This window comes from Marmota monax, unplaced genomic scaffold (genome assembly GCF_021218885.2).
Source record: "Marmota monax isolate L192 unplaced genomic scaffold, Marmota_monax_Labrador192_F-V1.1 WCK01_AAM20220418_F8-fsc00007, whole genome shotgun sequence".
In the NCBI taxonomy this organism is placed as follows: domain Eukaryota; kingdom Metazoa; phylum Chordata; class Mammalia; order Rodentia; family Sciuridae; genus Marmota; species Marmota monax.
The window spans coordinates 30,247,439-30,267,057 of record NW_026692781.1 but is presented as its reverse complement, the minus strand read 5'-3'; the positions used below and the strand labels follow the sequence as shown (position 1 = coordinate 30,267,057).

The 19,619-nt window shown below is 36.4% G+C and overlaps 1 protein-coding gene across 1 annotated transcript in view; it reads right to left on the bottom strand.

Moving 5' to 3' along the window:
* Positions 1-3,858: 3,858 nt before the first annotated feature.
* Positions 3,859-19,619, bottom strand: part of Plcl1 (phospholipase C like 1 (inactive)) — a 356,808-nt gene continuing 341,047 nt past the window's right edge. Inside the window, exon 6 of the mRNA XM_046447452.2 lies at positions 3,859-5,529. Within this exon, the coding sequence (XP_046303408.1) occupies positions 5,347-5,529 (183 nt within the window). The 3' untranslated portion in view covers positions 3,859-5,346. The remainder of the gene's footprint in view (positions 5,530-19,619) is intronic.

Genomic DNA, 19,619 nt, shown 5'->3' with positions numbered 1-19,619 from the left:
GTACAATTTGATAGCTTTGAGTACCTTCACAAATTTGTAAAACTATCATTGTCATCTAATTCCAGAATATTTTCATCACCCCAAAAAGAAAACCCACACCCATTACCAGTCAGTACTCAGTGCCCCTCCTCCCAGGGGCAACTCCCCAATTACCAAGCCACACAGCTGGCCCACTGGTCCCTGCAGCGATGGGCAGCAGAGCAGCAGAGAGGGGAAGCTGGAGTGCAGGCAGCCAGCAAAGGCCTGAGGCAGGGTGGGCCAGCACTGTAGGTGAGCCAAGGCACACTGACCTGCCCCACCATAGCGCTGCTGCTCCAGAACACTGCAATTCACTGCCTTCAACCTCCAGCTTCCTAAGAAGCAAGGAGAAAATGGAAGGAAAGCAAACCTGAGTGGGATTCAGGGCTAACCAATAGCGTTAGTACTTTTCCAAACCCTAATTAGCATGTGTTTGGACCAATAGCATGGACCCAAGTGATATAGAAATCCCTAGAATAGCAGATTCAGACAGCAACCTCTCCTGGGTCCCCTCGTGCTCTGTGGGAGTTCTCTTTCTGTGCATATGTGAATAATCCTACTCTAAAGCTCACTCATCTTGTCTGTGGATTTCATTCCCAAGATAAGAACCCAGAAAGAAGAAGAAATCAACTGTGAGCTGCTGAGGACTGCTGTAATACGGGAAGCATAGCCCACCATTAAGAGCTGCAATATTTTTTTGCTGCAGAGGCCCACGACCAGCACTTGTGGAGAATCTCGTCTTATCTGGCAGCAGAAGCAAAGAATCAAGTTTTGTCTAAAAACTTCAGTTTCACCAGTCCCTGGCAAACATTAGTCTACTTTCTGTCTATGGATTTGCCTGTTCTGGTTTTATACATTCAATATGTGGCCTCTGTGCCTGGCTTCCTTCACTAAGCATAATGCTTCCAAGGTTCGTTCATGCTGTGGCATGACTCAGTACTTCGTTTATTTTTATTGTTGAATAATCTATTGTATGTATATTCAATTTTTGTGTATCTTCTTTCATCAGTCGATGGATGTTTTGACTATTATGAATAATGTTGCTAGAACATTATACAAAATTTTGTGTGGACATGTATTTTCATTTCTTTTTGGTATAAATCCAGGAGTAGAATTGTTAGGTCATAGGGCAACTCTATGTTTAAACTTTTGAGGAAATGCCAAGGTGTTTTCCAGACTAGCTGCACAATTTTACATTCCCAGTGACAGTATAGAATGATTTCAATTTCTTCACATCCTAACAGTTCTTATTAACCTTATGAAGTCATATCTCATTGTAGTTTTGATTTTTGTTTAAAGATGTTGAGCATCTTTCCATATGCTTATTTCTCATTTGCATGTCTTCTATGAAGAAAAATCTATTCAGATCTTTTGTCCATTTTTTAAAAGTGGGTTGTCTTTTTATTGAATTGTAATACTTTTTTATATATTATGGATCCTGTCTCATATCCAACATATAATTTAGAAACATATTCTGTGTCATTTCACTTTCATGATTGTGACCTCTGGAGAACAAAAGTTAATTCTGATGATTTACATTTAATAACATATTAATATATCAAAACTTACCAGAGGATAAAGATCAAGGAAACTAAGATTGTTTTTTTAAAAAAAATAGTTGATTGGCAAAGATGAAAATTTTAAAAATTAAATCCATTATTAGTAAAGATTTGAGCACTCTCATAAATTCTTGGTAGGAATTTAAGTTGGGTGAGTTTTCCAGAGACTATTTGACAAAATTTCTCAAAATCCCTAAAATTCTAGTGTCCATTGATCCAATGATTCCACATTTAAAAATTCATCCTAAAGAATAACTTAAACACTTTATAAAAATGGATTTTATCACTGCAGTATTCATATAATATGAAATTGGGAGAGAAAGTCTAGCAATAGGGGATTTACTAAGTATTTTATGGAAATCACATAATAAGACTAAGCACAATTATTATAAATGATGATTTTGATCCAGGATCACAACCTAATATATCCATTGGGGCCAGATGTAACTGGCCAGTGAAGTCACTGTAGCAAACTGGACAGCATGTGCCCCTGTTGGAAAGGCAGCTCCAATTAATTGATGTCAAGCAAGAGGAGTACATGTGATGTCAGGGGAAGGGAGAGTGTCTCAGGTTATCAAAATAGCCAATATTTTAAAAGAAATTGAATCTCAAAGAAAATTTCTTGATTTTCAGAGTTGTCTATTGATTAAAAATTTTTGAAAAAGATTCAACGGTCAAATAAAATACATCATTTGTGGGCTACGTTCAGTTCAATGAATGTAGGAGCTCCAATGTGTGTATGTGTATAAAAATAGTATTTTTTTAAGAAAAGAGAACAAATTTAAACTCTAAAACAGCATCTGAAGGGATATAAATCAAAATATTAATAATGAGTGATTTTTTTCTTTTTATATATGTCTGTTTCTCATTTTTGCTTTTATTCTGGTCATTAATATTTTCAGAGTGTGTATGTATACACACTTTTGTTTTGTGATTATAATGGAGTTAATAGTACAAGTCTGAGATTTGGAGAATAAATTTAAAATAAAAATCATAAAATAAATACTCTTATACATGATATCAGACAGGCTTAAGTTTAAAATAATTTCTTTCATTTACTATCTCATTGGCTTCGGGCTTTCTCACCTGTAAAATGTCCATGATAATACTTACCATCTCTGCCTGAAATCCCCTTGGCCATGTAAAAGAATGAACATGTAAAGACAGAATTGATATATAACTCACAACTTTCCTAGAATCACCCAAAGCTAAATGGACAGAAGGGCACTTAATCTTCAACCGTTCAAATCTAGAAAGGAGACAAAACACTTGAAAGTAATAATGTGGTAGGAGCATGATAAGCAAAAGGCTTTGTTTTTCTTTTAACTTTTCTCTGTATAGACCAAACCCTCAGCTCCTCTCTCCAGATTCTAAAGCTCCTTTCTGCTCCACATTTCACTTCCTATTTTGCAGCAAAATTCAATGGAATGGAGTGGGGGTGGCCAACAGCCCATGGCGAGAAGTAGTGCCAGATGAGGGAACATACTGTGTTTTCAGGAATATTTAAGGGGATCCTAAGGGTGACTGGAGCTCTAGTTCAAAAGGAATAAAGTAGGGAAGCTACTTCTAAAGATTGTATTTGATCCCAAAGTAAAGAAATGTATAAATATTGAGAGTTTTTGAGGCTTTGAGGCTTTGTCTTCCCCTACCCATTCATATCACCAGTAGAGGCATGGATCAGTCAAGTGGAATTCACAGAAGTGAAAAAGTCTGCAACTAACTAACTGATGGAAGGTGGGTTTTGTTTCTGTGTATTTTATCTCTTTTCATAAGGGACTCAGATACCTACAATTTTTATTCCTTCTACTGGAAAGTTAGTAAAATGGAATGTGAAGACAATTTTTCAGACCTTGTAGAACTTTTAGAAGCTTGCCTTCAAGCTGGACCCAGTGGTGCACACCTGTGATCCCAGCAACTCTGGAGGCTGAGGCAGGAGGATACAGGTTCAAAGCCACCCTCAGCAAATTAGTGAGGCCCTAAGCAACTTAGTGAGACGCTGTTTCAAAAAATAAAAAGGAAAGGGGGGTGAGGATGTAACTCAGTAGTAGAGCACCCTGGGTTCAATCTCTAGTACCAAAGGGGAAGAAAATCAGAAATTTATCTTCAAATGAATTTAGTCATCCCTTTCCCAAGTGCCCAGTTTTAAACTCACAGAATAATTTTATCATATCTGGTCACAGAAATAGCACATCCCTTAAGATATTTTCATATAATAAGCCATTTTCATCATCTTTCCTTTTTCAATTAATTTACAGTAAAAGAGAACAAGGAACAAGAAAAGTGCTTTTTTTTCATATCTTTACTGTCTCAGTAATGTGCAATGTGAACATAATAGTGTTAAGAAGTCAGAAATAACACAATAGCTATAGAAGATGTTTACATCTGCAAAATTTCAACAATTATCTTCTCTAGATTCCCCCCAATTAGCATATTTGTTAATCAAATTAATTAAGAAGCTTTTCAAAATAAAAGCAATGTTTTAAATAAATATATTCTTTCATAACCATAGAACATTTAGTTCTGTCGGAGGTAATGAACATTACACTCAAGTACTTTATAAAGACATTAGGGTAAAAATGATGTAGATGCAATGATAAATGTACTCTAATTAGTTCTTTGCTTTTTTTGTATTTTTTGTATGTGTTAAAATTGTATTATAGGTGCTTTGTAATCAGTTCTTAAATCATAAAGATTCTGACACAGAATTGATATCAGCTCAATGTGATAATATGGTATTGGTAGATGATGTCTTCAAATTTAAATTTAGTACCTATGTTAAATCCCATCAAAGCTAAAACTCCTTAGCTGCCATGTCTGTTATAGAAAATGAATGTTAGATGGCCAGTTTGGAAGCGAGTCCTTCCTACAAATCTTGAAATTCTTAACTGAATGTTAATAACACATCAAATTCCTATTACTAGAGCCTTCAGTGCATTTAAGAGTACCACACGGGTGGGTGCAAATTCACTTATGACCAGGTTTCCCACCGAAACTGTATAATTTATTAAACAACTACAAAAAAAACTTCCTAAAAATTGATTTTATTTAATAAATATTTTAAAGAGTTTGCTAACTAAAGAAATGACTTTGCTGATCTTTCCAGAAATTCTGAACATTTGCTTAATCTTTCATTTACTTTTATTTTGACTATGATTCCTAGGATTTTTTTAATCTATATTTAATCTCTCAAAACATCTATGCTTTGATAAATTTGGTTTTCTTCAATAATAGACTATGCTAATATCTCTAAATTAAATGACAAGAGCAGAGAAGTAAAATTAAACACAGCATCAGGTTACAGTAAGTGCTTGTTAGAATTTCAGATGAACATATTTGTCCCAAAATGATGATAATGATAGAGGAATAACTTACTAAATGAATAATGCAACACAGAATCGATTTTACATTTTAACAGGATCTCTCTCTCTCTCTCTCTCTCTCTCTCTCTCTCTCTCTCTCTCTCACACACACACACACACACACACACACACACCCCTCTTTCTCTTTTTCCAAAGGTGTTCACATATGGGTCATGGGTGTGTATACACACTTCAGAATTTAAAACACTGTTACTAAAGGTTTCAACTGAGATAAATTAACTACATTAAAATACTGACAGTGTGAAAATAAATGTTTATGTCCAATACTCCACAGAAGGTTATCTCCTTGTGAACTTCTAAAAAATAATGTAAAGAAAGAAAACAAGAATACAAGTATGAGAAACCAGAGTCCTTGAGAAGGACGGGTGAGCGTGTCAGTACTGCCAGGGTCACAGCTTCCCATTCTCCTCACCACCGTCCTTCTCCTCTATTGCTTCCAGGCTGCGCTTGCCCTTGGCTTCAGCACTACTGCTGGGGGCTTTACTCAGTCCACAAGACAAGCATGCCAGCTGTATCTGCTTCATGTTTTCTATAGCTTCATTCTTGGCATTCTTCAACAGGTCTCCTTGTCCCTGCAAACAGGTAGAAATAGACACCAAAGAAGATAGTTAGGGGCTGGGCTCATCCTGAGTGGCATTGTATATCCTGAGTGCTATTTCTAAATGATGAAATAGACCCAGACCTGCAAACTCACCTTTCCAGGGTCTACTCAAGGGTGTTTGCTTGATTTATTAAAGGACTTCAATTCCAGGACCTTAACCTAAGCCTTCTCAATTGATTCTGTGATTGCTGGCAGTCCCTTGAGATTCCAATAGTGGGGAACCCCCTCGTTATACACTGAGGACAGTTGATCCTTCCATCATGGTGTTCTGAGACTTTGAATATTGCTGCAATTTCTACCAATCCAGACCTAGCATTCCTAAGCTCAGGAGGAATCAAGGAAAGATGTCTTTCCTTAAACAACTGAAAATTAAATCAGCCCTCAGTATATCAGAGCTTACAAAGCAGAGCATCTTCACTGCACTAAATTACACACCCTTACACTTGCTGAGCTGGTTGTTAATATATTGAGTTATCTTGTAATTTTCCTGTTGATAAATTATTAGTTACCCACATTCCTTCTGTGTTTTCCATCATCCAGAGGACAATGTTCCCATCTGGCTAATGGAGAAAAAGACTCTCCAGAGGCTCAACATGTCAATCAAAACAAAAAGTAAAAGAAGATTGCAGAGACACATTAGCTATCATTTACATCAGTGCATGAGAAACATGTTTTTCCCACAATTTTTATTTTTTAATTTCAGTTCATTGTTAAAATACAATCACTGTTCATGGCCCAGGGGCTGAAGGTGTGGGGATAGGTGCAGGAGTAGGAACATATTTCTATAGTGTGTGGACAAAAGAGTATGAAATAGCTTCCCACTCTCTCCCCTCCATTCTCATGACAATGCCTGCAAGTGTGACCATGAAATTGTGAAGGACAGTATGGGATTGCTGGAGCATTCTTCTACAAAGCAGTGGTTCAGACAAAGGATAATTCACCTGTTATATGCACAGTACTCCATGAAGCATTGCTATGCCTCTTTAATTTGATGAATACTTTTTCCTTAAATTGCATGAGGAAATGTGGGATTAGACATGCCTTGGAATATTTAATTCCCCAAAATCTATACAGGCACATGGCAAATCTATCCTATGCAATGACAACTAAACTCTTCTAATAGCCTTTAGCAATATGAGATGGGTAACGGGGCTTTGCCTAAGGTGTGTGTTAAAATGAACTTCCCATTCATGGAATAGGATTTTAGAATTAAAATTGTATCCCTGGAGGATACAATTTAGCCTTTTCATTAAGGGAAATTAAGCTGAGCCTGGGGAGGTTAAATGATTGGCTCAAGGTCACAGCTGGCTGATGACTGAGCTGGACTAAAGTTCAGGTCTTTGGTCTCCAAGTTCAGTGTTCTTTCCACACACCATGTGGATAATCTAAAGACGACAGACTGAGGACCATCATGGAGAAATGTATTTTCTGAAATATTCACAAAACCTGCAGAGTTTCAGGAGTTTCTTGCTAAGAATATGGATAATGAACGAGTCTCTTATGGACACTGGAAAGTGAAGTCACATCCACCTATGAAAATGCAATTCTTAAGTGGTAATAATACATATAAATTGCTTACTCTGTGCAGAAACTCTTCTTTGTGTTTTTGTGCATTCATTTGTTAAATTGTCACAACATCTATAAGGTCGGTACTTTTCTTAGTCTCAAGTTACTGATGGTTCAGAGTGATCACCTTTCCCCAAGTCATACAGCTGCTACATTGTAGAGCTGGGTTACTTAAGGGTCTGTGGTCTGCACCACTTCATGTTATGGCATCTTTTAAAGGCAAATCATGTAGTCTCTTCAGAGCACAGTAAAGTCACCTATTTATTGTTACCCATAGCATCAACATAGACAGAAAAAAGTCATTGCCCACATGACACAGCCTGGCAGAACTTAGAGATGAGATCTGAGGTCAGGAAGACAGGGTGCAGCAAGAATGTGCTGGCAGGGGTGTAAGTTGGGTATATTCCACCATTTTCAACCTGGGCCACTCTCTCTTCTGTAAAAATGAGGAAAATATTTCCAGACCTTCCTCAACAGTTCTAAGATTAAAGAAAGTATGGTAAGTCATTTACAATTTAAATTATAACAGGTAAACTGTTCTATAAGGTGATGTGGAAAACAGTTAACATTTTCTGCTACAATAATAAATATTTTGGAACTGTGTGTATTTTAATATAGATTTGACAAAATCTGTTTTAAATCTATCTACAAGAGTCTGTTTTACAGAAATATGTCTATTGCTGCTGATTTTACAAGTGGAAAGATTCCTTTAAAAACAAGCTATGTTAATAATGAGATTATCCATGTTCATTTTGGAGAATTACTTATAAGTATTCCCTTTTCACTTATTTTACTCAAGAATTTTAGAAGCAAAATTGGCATCTTCCCTGACTGTAAGACAGCAGCAAAACATACAAAAATATCAAGCTTGATACTATTAACATCCTCACATCTCTTTTCCTACAATAGGTTAGAAAATGTATTTTAATCAGTCAAAATGCCATCAGTTCTAAGAGGTGGCATCCAAGCCTAAATGCCAGACTGTGCCAGTTTCTGGTAAAGTCAGTCTCTCTGGAAAACAATGGCCAATGGAGAAAACAGTTTGTACCAGTGTACAAGAACACAACTACATCATCTCCTGATGATAACTCCGGAGATAATACATGTCACTGCACTCCAGGCAGAAAACAAACAAACAAACAGAAAGTTCAGAAGCTAAACTATGAACTAATAAAGTAAGCAAAGCTGAAAAGGTGATAAAGAGATTTGAGCAGCTTACATTGAAATATCTGTATAGAATTTTGTTTTCTTTTAAGGAGTAGGAATAGGGGTCACCTTTCTGTTCTAAGGAATCCCATACTGTCTCTTTTCTTCAGATCCTCCCAATTAAGCCCCCAGAACAAGAAAAGACTTCTAGGCAAACCATAGGCAGTGTTCAGTTAGTTAACAGTCCCCAGCTTAGCACTTCTTTTTACTGATGATTTTCCCCCATTTTATGTACAGAAAATTTCCCCCAGCTATCTAGTAACCTCTCTCGCGCGCGCCTTTGTCACAAACACTAACTTGCCAGGTTACACCAGATCTCCTCCTCCTAACATCTCTGTCCTGTATAGCATTTCCTCCAAGATATATTAAGCAAAATATTCGTTATGTTGTGTGTATGCAAGGTATCTCCTAACAGGGCATTCTTAAGATCGTTTTAATTCTGTTCTTTTCAAACAGAGGGTCTTGCAGGAGGAGAAAGAGAAGCCCAGGAGAATCTGTTTTACTTAGTGGTATCTAAATTGAAACACCTCTTGCACACTAAAATAAGTCTGGGACTGTTACAGCATGGAATGCAAAATTAATGCACTATTTGACCACAGAACATTCAACTTGAAAGAAATGTCAAGCTGCTGCTGGCTTTTCTACACAAGCAATCCCATGGGGACACATAGTTTCTCTCCCCCCCGATACTGGGGAAGCCTCAGGGAAAAAATGAGGACTGATTCTTCAACCCAAAGGAAAATAAGGGTAATATAGGGCATCTCTTCTGGCCCAGGAAAGTTCATAGGATGAAAAGACTAAGAGTCCCGAGCATAATGGCCACCATTCATCCTCCACAGTCATTTGGTTTCTGAATTGAGATCCACATGTAGAAAGCAATAGCTTTCCACAAAGAGATCATCTGAATCTAAAAATTAATGATGATTGGTGAATATTTTAAAAACAAGCATTCTTTGCTAAATCCTTCCAATTATGTTTAATTGCAATTAAAGTACATTATCTAGAAATTAGAAAATACCCTATGCAATTTACACTGTTGTCTGAGTTGCTGTACCTTCTCACCACATTTTTTATTATTTCTAATGAATTGAATACTAAAACGAAAATACAACTCTAAAGAGTAGTTAATGTGTTGAAAACAGTATACTAAGTATGAACCAATGTGCATACATTACCTCATTATATCATAATCATAAGAGTCTAGAATACTAAATCTAAATTATTCATTAATTATATATCTTTTTTAAATTTTTTTTTGGTTGTAGATGGACACAACACCTTTATTTTATTTATTTATTTTTATGTGGTGCTGAGGATAGAACCCAGTGCCTCAAGTGTGCTAGGCAAGTGCTAGACCACTGAGCTACCATCCCAGCCCCAGTTATATATCTTATGATCTATCAGAAGACGTTAGGGTTCTAGTTATTCCTGTTCTTACCAAGAAATACAGTTCCCCTCCACTGTGTGAAAATAGATTTGACTATAATCTGGCATAGTAAATCACAAAAGACACCCGTGACTCCTTTATACCCATTTTCCCATGAACTGCACTATCCCTTGTGATGTTAGTGCAGGAAAAAGCAGGGGTACATCACAACCACTGTCCTCATCACGTGTGAAGGAAATGTGTGGGCTGCTGCAGGGCACACCACAAATATTTAAAGCAGCTAACTGGGACTCTGGGAATGGAAAGACCCTCACATGTATACAAGTACAATAAACAAATGGAGCTCTGTCTCTAGGCTAATCCTTCAAGTGTCTCTGAGCACACACTCAAGGGCAGAGAGGCTTCCCCGATACTCCTTCCATAGGGGAGTCTGTATCCACAACTAGACTCACACATGGATGGCACTACCATAAAAGTTGGCTACAGACACCACTGTTGAACCATCAGCTCTTTATGCATTCCACTATATTGGTGGACCATATTGTGGTAGGCTGGACACAACAACTACCTTCCTAGTTCAAACACCATAGTTTCTGGAATCTCTCCATCATTTCAAGAGGTTAGATGCTTTGTTCCAAAGAAATAGAAACAACAGTTATGATGTCCTTCATTTGGGAAATTAAAATAGTGGAGTCAAAATGTTTTTAAATCATGACAGATATTTTTCTCTTGATGTTACACTTCTGGTACATTGCTGTGTTTGAAATATTGGGTAAAACTATTTAAAGAGGACCTGATTCTTGGTTTCTAGAATGAAAACCTGGCTGTGTCAGAAGGGTACAAGGTGCTAAGAAGAGTTACAGGGCACAAAGGTGTAGCCATTAGGATATTATATGTAAAGTACCTTAAATGCACACACAAAAAATGAAAGTTTCCATGGCATTGAGTTATTAATGTTCAGATTTATTACTTTTCCACACCTTGCAACTAATATTTCAGGTGCAGTCTACTTGCCACTTAAAAAGTTGAAAATTTACTCCATGAACCCTCAAGAAATACAGATGATATTGTAGAGTAGGTCTGGTCCAACACTCTTGGCTTAATAGAATTTTGTCTGTTCTTCTAAAACTGAGTCCAAACAAATAAAATACTGCTTTTAAAATTTTGATCATATAATGCAATTACATTATATACATTTTTTTAAAAAAAACAGGGAATGAACACAGGGGTGCTTAACCACTAAGCAAGATCCCCAGTCCTTTTAAAATATATTTTATTTAAAGGCAGTGTCTTGCTAAGTTGCTTAGCACCTCACTAAGTTGTTGTGATTGGCTTTGAATTTGTGATCCTCCTCAGCCTCCCCAGCAGCTGGGATTACAGGCATATTCCACCATATCCAGCTAATTTTTATAATAAAAGAATTACATCTGACATGCTCACCTGAGCCATTATACTTTTTAAAATTTTATATAAAAATTATTCTAGTGACTGATACATTTTAGAATTGGTCATTAGTTCCAGTTAATAGAATATGCCTGAAGACAATGGAAGCAGAATGTAAATAAGTCTTTCTAAGATCTGAGAATCCAGTACTCAAAGAAAAATAATTCATAACAGCTAGAAGGTAATTTAAAGAAATTTTAAGAATAATTAAATGTCAAAGAGTTCATATAGAGTTGCAAAATGCAGCAGACCATGTTTAATAAATATAACCATACAAAGGCTTGGGAAAAATTGAAGTTATACTGCTAAAATTCAACATGATGAAAATTAAATTTGAAAGTTTTTCCATATTTCTTTCTCAAATAACACCTTGTATTATTATATCTGTCTCATCAGGATATCTTGGCTAACTTGACTGTTGAAGGAATGAGGAACTTAGTAACTTCAATATGGCAATTAGCTGCATTTTAATTGGAAAACTTTATATTAGCCATGTTTTTTAAAAAGTTTTAAAATGAAATCTTTTTCATTTCAAAAATAGTCTGCATAATTAATATGTACCAACAAAAATAGTTTTAAATCTACAGGAGTCCATTTTTATATCCTCATATTTGCAGAATACTTTATAAAAAGTAGTGTAACATTGTGGGTTTTTGTTTGGTTGGTTAATTGGTTTTGTTTTTTGTTTTTTTAATGTTAATAATAACTTTTTTATTGTTGGTTGTTCAAAACATTACATAGTTCTTGACATATCATATTTCACACTTTGATTCAAGTGGGTTATGAACTCCCATTTTTACCCCATATACAGATTGCAGTTACACATCCATTGATTTACATGTTGCCATACTAGTGTCTGTTGTATTCTGCTGCCTTTCCTATCCTCTACTATCCCCCCTCCCCTCCCTTCCCCTCCCCTCCCCTCTTCTCTCTCTACCCCCTCTACTGTCATTCATTTGTCCCCCTTGTATTATTTTTCCCTTTCCCCTCACTTCCTCTTGTATGTAATTTTGTATAACCCTGAGGGTCTCCTTCCATTTCCATGCAATTTCCCTTCTCTCTCCCTTTCCCTCCCACCTCTCATCCCTGTTTAATGTTAATCTTCTTCTCATGCTCTTCGTCCCTACTCTGTTCTGTTCCCAGTTACTCTCCTTATATCAAAGAAGACATTTGGCATTTGTTTTTTAGGGATTGGCTAGCTTCACTTAGCATAATCTGCTCTAATGCCATCCATTTCCCTGTAAATTCTATGATTTTGTCATTTTTTAATGCAGAGTAATACTCCATTGTGTATAAATGCCACATTTTTTTTATCCATTCGTCTATTGAAGGGCATCTAGGTTGGTTCCACAGTCTTGCTATTGTGAACTGTGCTGCTATGAACATCGATGTAGCAGTGTCCCTGTAGCATGCTCTTTTTAGGTCTTTAGGGAATAGACCAAGAAGGGGAATAACTGGGTCAAATGGTGGCTCCATTCCCAGCTTTCCAAGAAATCTCCATACTGCTTTCCAAATTGGCTGCACCAATCTGCAGTCCCACCAGCAATGTACAAGTGTACCCTTTTCCCCACATCCTCGCCAGCACTTGTTGTTGTTTGACTTCCTAATGGCTGCCAATCTAACTGGAGTGAGATGGTATCTTAGGGTGGTTTTGATTTGCATTTCTCTGACAGCTAGAGATGTTGAGCATTTTTTCATGTACTTGTTGATTGACTGTATGTCCTCCTCTGAGAAGTGTCTGTTCAGGTCCTTGGCCCATTTGTTGATTGGGTTGTTTGTTCTCTTATTGTCTAATTTTTTGAGTTCTTTGTATACTCTGGATATTAGGGCTCTATCTGAAGTGTGAGGAGTAAAGATTTGTTCCCAGGGTGTAGGCTCCCTATTTACCTCTCTTATTGTTTCTTTTGCTGAGAAAAAACTTTTTAGTTTGAGTAAGTCCCATTTGTTGATTCTAGTTATTAACTTTTGTGCTATGGGTGTCCTATTGAGGAATTTGGAGCCCGACCCCACCGACTGTAGATCGTAGCCAACTTTTTCTTCTATCAGACGGCGCGTCTCTGATTTGATATCAAGCTCCTTGATCCATTTTGAATTAACTTTTGTGCATGGCGAGAGAAAGGGATTCAGTTTCATTTTGTTGCATATGGATTTCCAGTTTTCCCAGCACCATTTGTTGAAGATGCTATCCTTCCTCCATTGCATGCTTTTAGCCCCTTTATCAAATATAAGATAGTTGTAGTTTTGTGGATTGGTTTCTGTGTCCTCTATTCTGTACCATTGGTCCACCCCCTGTTTTGGTACCAGTACCATGCTGTTTTTGTTACTATTGCTCTGTAGTATAGTTTGAAGTCTGGTATCGCTATACCGCCTGATTCACACTTCCTGCTTAGCATTGTTTTTGCTATTCTGGGTCTTTTGTTTTTCCATATGAATTTCATGATTGCTTTCTCTATTTCTACAAGAAATGCCGTTGGGATTTTGATTGGCATTGCATTAAACCTATAGAGAACTTTTGGTAATATCGCCATTTTGATGATGTTAGTTCTGCCTATCCATGAACAGGGTATATTTTTCCATCTTCTAAGATCTTCTTCTATTTCTCTCTTTAGGGTTCTGTAGTTTTCATTGTATAAGTCTTTCACCTCTTTTGTTAGGTTGATTCCCAAGTATTTTATTTTTTTTGAAGATATTGTGAATGGAGTGGTTGTCCTCATTTCCATTTCAGAGGATTTGTCGCTGATATACAGGAATGCCTTTGATTTATGCGTGTTGATTTTATATCCTGCCACTTTGCTGAATTCATTTATTAGCTCTAATAGTTTCTTTGTAGAGCCTTTTGGGTCTGCTAGGTATAGAATCATATCATCTGCAAATAGTGATAATTTAAGTTCTTCTTTTCCTATTTTTATGCCTTTAATTTCTTTCGTCTGTCTAATTGCTCTGGCCAGTGTTTCGAGAACTATGTTGAACAGAAGTGGAGAGAGAGGGCATCCCTGTCTTGTTCCAGATTTTAGAGGGAATGCCTTCAGTTTTTCTCCATTCAGAATGATGCTAGCCTGAGGCTTAGCATAGATTGCTTTTACAATATTGAGGTATGTTCCTGTTATCCCTAGTTTTTCTAGAGTTTTGAACATAAAGGGATGCTGTACTTTGTCAAATGCTTTTTCCGCATCTATCGAGATGATCATATGGTTCTTATTTTTAAGTCTATTGATGTGGTGAATAACATTTATTGATTTCCGTATATTGAACCAGCCTTGCATCCCAGGGATGAATCCTACTTGATCATGGTGCACAATTTTTTTGATATGTTTTTGTATCCGATTCGCCAGAATTTTATTGAGGATTTTTGCATCTAGGTTCGTTAGAGATATTGGTCTGTAGTTTTCTTTCTTTGAAGTGTCTTTGTCTGGTTTAGGTATCAGGGTGATGTTGGCCTCGTAGAATGAATTTGGAAGTTCTCCCTCTTTTTCTATTTCCTGAAGTAGCTTGAAAAGTATTGGTATTAGTTCCTCTTTAAAGGTTTTGTAAAACTCTGCTGTATACCCATCCGGTCCTGGGCTTTTCTTAGTTGGTAGTCTTTTGATGGTTTCTTCTATTTCCTCAATTGATATTGGTCTGTTTAGGTTGTCTATATCCTCCTGACTCAATCTGGGCAGATCATATGATTTAAGAAATTTATTGATGCCTTCACTATCTTCTAATTTATTGGAGTATAAGGATTCAAAATAATTTCTGATTATCTTCTGTATTTCTGAAGTGTCTGTTGTGATATTGCCTTTTTCATCCCGTATGCTAGTAATTTGAGTTCTCTCTCTTCTTCTCTTCATTAGCATGTCTAAGGGTCTGTCAATTTTATTTATTTTTTCAAAGAACCAACTTTTAGTTTTGTCAATTTTTTCAATTGTTTCTTTTGTTTCCATTTCATTAATTTCAGCTCTGATTTTAATTATTTCTTGCCTTCTACTTCTTTTGCTGTTGTTTTGCTCTTCTTTTTCTAGGTTAATTGGTTTTGGTACCAGCAATTGAACCCAGTGGCCCTTAAACACTGAGTCACAACCTGAATTTATGATCCTCCTGTCTGGAGCCCCTGGGATTAAAGGAGTGCACCATTGCCCAACAGTTAGGATAACATTGTTTAAATGCTACTCAAGACTAACATAACAATAGCAAAATTATTAATAATCCACTAGCCACATTACTAACTATAGGTATTGATAAAAATGGGTAAAAAGGCATTGCTCAATAAAACCTACTACATTGAGAACATTTGTTGACCAGAGTTCTAAAAAGAAGTATGAAAGGTAATGTTTCACATTCCCATTTGTTGTAGTTTGTTCTAACTTATCTGTGAGGGAGACATACTTGCTTCCTCCCTTTGCTTTAGAAATAATTTAGTCTTTTTTAGCCATTGATGAGGACTTGGGCTTTAATTTTTGCTTTCTTCATCAAATTCCATCAGACAAATGTTTATTGAATACTGACTACACCAGATTTTGTCTTTGGCCTCTGGTTCTTCACCCCAGTGGAATTAAGGCTTTTTAAAATAAATAATTGTAAGGTTCCCTTTATTAGTCTAAAATGAAATTCACAGATAATACAACTCATTCATTCATTATTAAAAATAAATACAGTGCCCTAATTTTAGTGTTAAGTTAGAAGAAATAAGAGACCAATCACTTAAAATAATATGTATTGCAATATATAAATACTTAGGTATGCATTTAGAAACCACAGTGAAGTAGGCAGATGCCTATACTTAATATGAATGTGTTTAAATTTAAAATAGAAGATCATATGTCATCTCCCTCCCTCCCTCTGTCACACACACACACACACACGAGCACATGTAGGAAAATGACAATGCAGATGTACCAGATAGACACTAATAAAAAACAAATAATGGCAAACAACCAGACATACTGACATATAATAAAAGGAAAGACATATCTTAATTAGGGCAGAGATAATATGCCAACATAAGTAGACTTTCACCACGGAGGGAAAATATGATAAGCCCACAAGTGAGAAGATAAATAGTATCCACAAACCACACCAAAATTGCCAACTCTTCAAAAGTACCTCAAAGGATGTTTTCTTGTGATTGATAATATCAGCGTCTATTTCATGGGACCCTATGAAATGCCTACCATGCATTGTCAACAATAATAAAGAATCAATTTAAAATCATTACCTTACCTCCTGGCTGTGCCAATATTACTGTATAATAATTTGAGAAAAAAAAAAGAGGATAGAATTCCCACAGTGAAAAAAAATTAGTCAATAATTTGGAAACAATTTCTGGATTACATCTTGCCTTTCCTCTCAGTACCTACTTTCTCCTCAAGTCCTGAGCCCTTCATGAAACTTCTTGTAACAAAATAATAATAACTATTGTAATAAAATACTTAAATTTATATTTTAGAAAGTTTAGTCAGGTAGCACTCAAAATAGGGTCTGTCATACAGGCAAACTCTATCCACTGTTAGCTGCTATTATTCTGTAAACAGAAAATTGAAGATTTAGTAAATGCAATGTTTCACTATCAATAATGACAATGTTATAGATAAGCCTACTGAGCTTTCAGATAAAATATGCAGAAATGAAAAACTCCTTGACACAGAGCACTTCTGCATTAAGTAGCAATGTCCTGCACAGTACAACACATCCAGCATCCCTGACCACTCCCATTGAATGCCAGGAGAGTCCTTCCAATCACCTTTACATTTTCCCAGTACACCTGCTAGGGGCAGTACTGCCCAGTTTAGAACCACCACGCTGGACTCCAGGGGTCAATAGTGAGCAAAGGCACTGTCCCTGACCCCAAAGAACCTGTCCTGGGAGGATAAGGCACATATCAAACAACCATACAAATACAGTTATGTCTAATTACAGCTGTGCTTGCAACTGAGATTGAGGAAGAGCAATGTGTGGCTGTGAGGACAGGTAGTCTAGGGATCAGGAAAGTCGTCCTCAGGAAAAGGATAATAGAGCCACAATTTGATAGCTGTGCAGGCCTCTGAATTCCTTTCTTGGCATCTTACAGTCAGTGAAACATGTCATAAGGATATTTTGATGATTGCCTTGAGTCCTTGATCCTCTACAGTTTCACAGATAGACAGATGATATGGCAGAGTGGCCTGGAAGGGTGCAGCCTCTATAGCCCAGCAGCAAAATTGCCTAATATAGCCCATTTTTCCTGATATTTTCTCCATTTAGAATTTGTTTCCTTAAAATTTAAACCTGACACACTGCAAGTAGATGATAAAGTACCACTTAGTGACAATATTGCCTAGTTCTCCTTAGTAATAGTTCTTCTTAGTAATTATTTCAAGTTTTCAAGATATTGAAGGTCAGCCATACTGTTTTGCAGATAAAGAAATAGACCCAATAAAGCTAAAGAAATATATTACCCAGGTTCATATAGCAAATAAGTATGAAGGAAATAATAGAAAATGCCTGCTTTTCAAGCCAATAGGTGCTTTTTCATCACTGAATTGTTTTGTGTACTGCCATGTTTTGTATATGGTTTGAGTTTGTTCCCCTGTGGTCACATATTGGAGGATTAGTCCTCAGTGGCAATGTTAAGAGGTGGTAGGGTCTGGTGGGTGGTTTTTAGATTATTGGAGAGGTGTCTTGGAAGTAACTAATGTTGGTTACCTGTTTAGTTCTCAAGAGAGGGTTGTTATAAGGACATAAGACTGAGCCAGGCATGGTGGTAGACAGCTGTAATCCCAGTTAAGTGGGAGGCTGTGACAGGAGGATTGCAGTTTGATCACTTTGGGGAACTTAGTGAGACCCTGTCTCAAAATGAAATTTGAAAAAGGGCTGGGGAATGAACTCAGTGGTAGGGTCCCCCTAGGTTTAGTCCCCCAATACAGCAGGAAAAATAAAAACTAAAAAGACTGACTCCTCCCCAGGTCTCTGGCTTCCTGTCTTGCCATGTAATCTCACCCCTTCACACATATTCCTGCCATGATTCCAAGTGTTATGATGTGATGCAAGCAGGGAGAGCTTCACAAGAGTTGGAGCCATGCTCTTGAATCTTGCAAATCATAAATTAAATAGACTTATTTATTCATAAAATATCCAACTTCAGGTTTGTTAAAGCAATGGAAAACAGACTAATATTACATAATATATTGCACATGTTAGCCAATAGATCTTAGAAATACAGAGAAGAAAAAAATAGCTTAAGCCCTCTCTGGTGTATAAAAGAAAAAATTCTTTTATAGAAGCTTATAAGTGTCTCAGGCATAATACTACCTTTATGTTGATACTTTGATTTCTGACTTTTGTCTTCAATGTAGGAGGAGTTCTGAAGCATTTAATAAGTTTAATCTGAGCCAATTTTTCAGAAAACTTAAATACGAAAGAAATGGTAGAAGATTCATGAGCGAGGGAAATGCTGGAGAAAATGATCTTAAATTTAAAGATATCATCAAAAACCCTGATAGATCTAAAGAGATTATTAAAGAATCAAACCCATTAGCAATACAAGCTGAACATTTTAAATGGTGCTTTTCATGTGAGGATCCAATGGTTAATTCTAAGATCGCTGAGACATGAATTTCTCCTTATACTACCAATGAGCCCATTTCACACATAAATTGTCTACCCAATATGGCAGCACATACAAGCTAAAGAGCAGAATCAGAACACTAGAAGTAATAAATGAATAAACTGGATTCTAAGGATTCCCCATTTATTTCATATGGCAACAATTTGGCCTAGAGGCTTTGAATTATAACCGCGTTGCTATTCTTACTTACACTGTGAGCTACACTGTCAGACCACCTGGGTTCAAATAGGGCAGTACCATTTACTAGATTTTTTAATTTGGACAAGATCACTTGGTGCCTCAGTTTCCTCATACATAAGATGACTGTAATAATTGTACCCATCTCATACATTTTTTGAAAGATTAATAAAGATAATACATGAAAATAATTTAGAACAATGCCTGGCACACGTGGCAAACTCTATAGACGGTTAGTTCTTATTTTATAAATGGACAATTAAAGGGTTTCCATAAATGCAATGTTTTGCTATCAATAATCTCAAAATAATAGATATGTCTATTATATTTTTCCTTATAAAATATGAGGAAATTTAAAAACACCTTGAAATTGACAAAGACCCATTGGTGGGGGGGGGGGTCAATAAAATGTCACTGAGAATAAAAGCCAGGATTGCATCACTGTTTAATCCTATGAAAAAAACCTCATAATGCTTAGAATTTTAAAAAAGTAACCATTAAATTAATGTGGAAACTTTCCTTGGGGAACCCCAGAATGTGTCATCCTCCCCACTCCAAAAGCTAATTTTCTCCCTAGTAATTAAGAGGCTACAATACTGTTTAGTATAAAACACTGAAGCATTTGTTCATTCCTGGAATAAATTTTTTAGATCAGCTATTTCATCGAAGCCAGAAGAGACAGTAAAAATGAACTGAAATA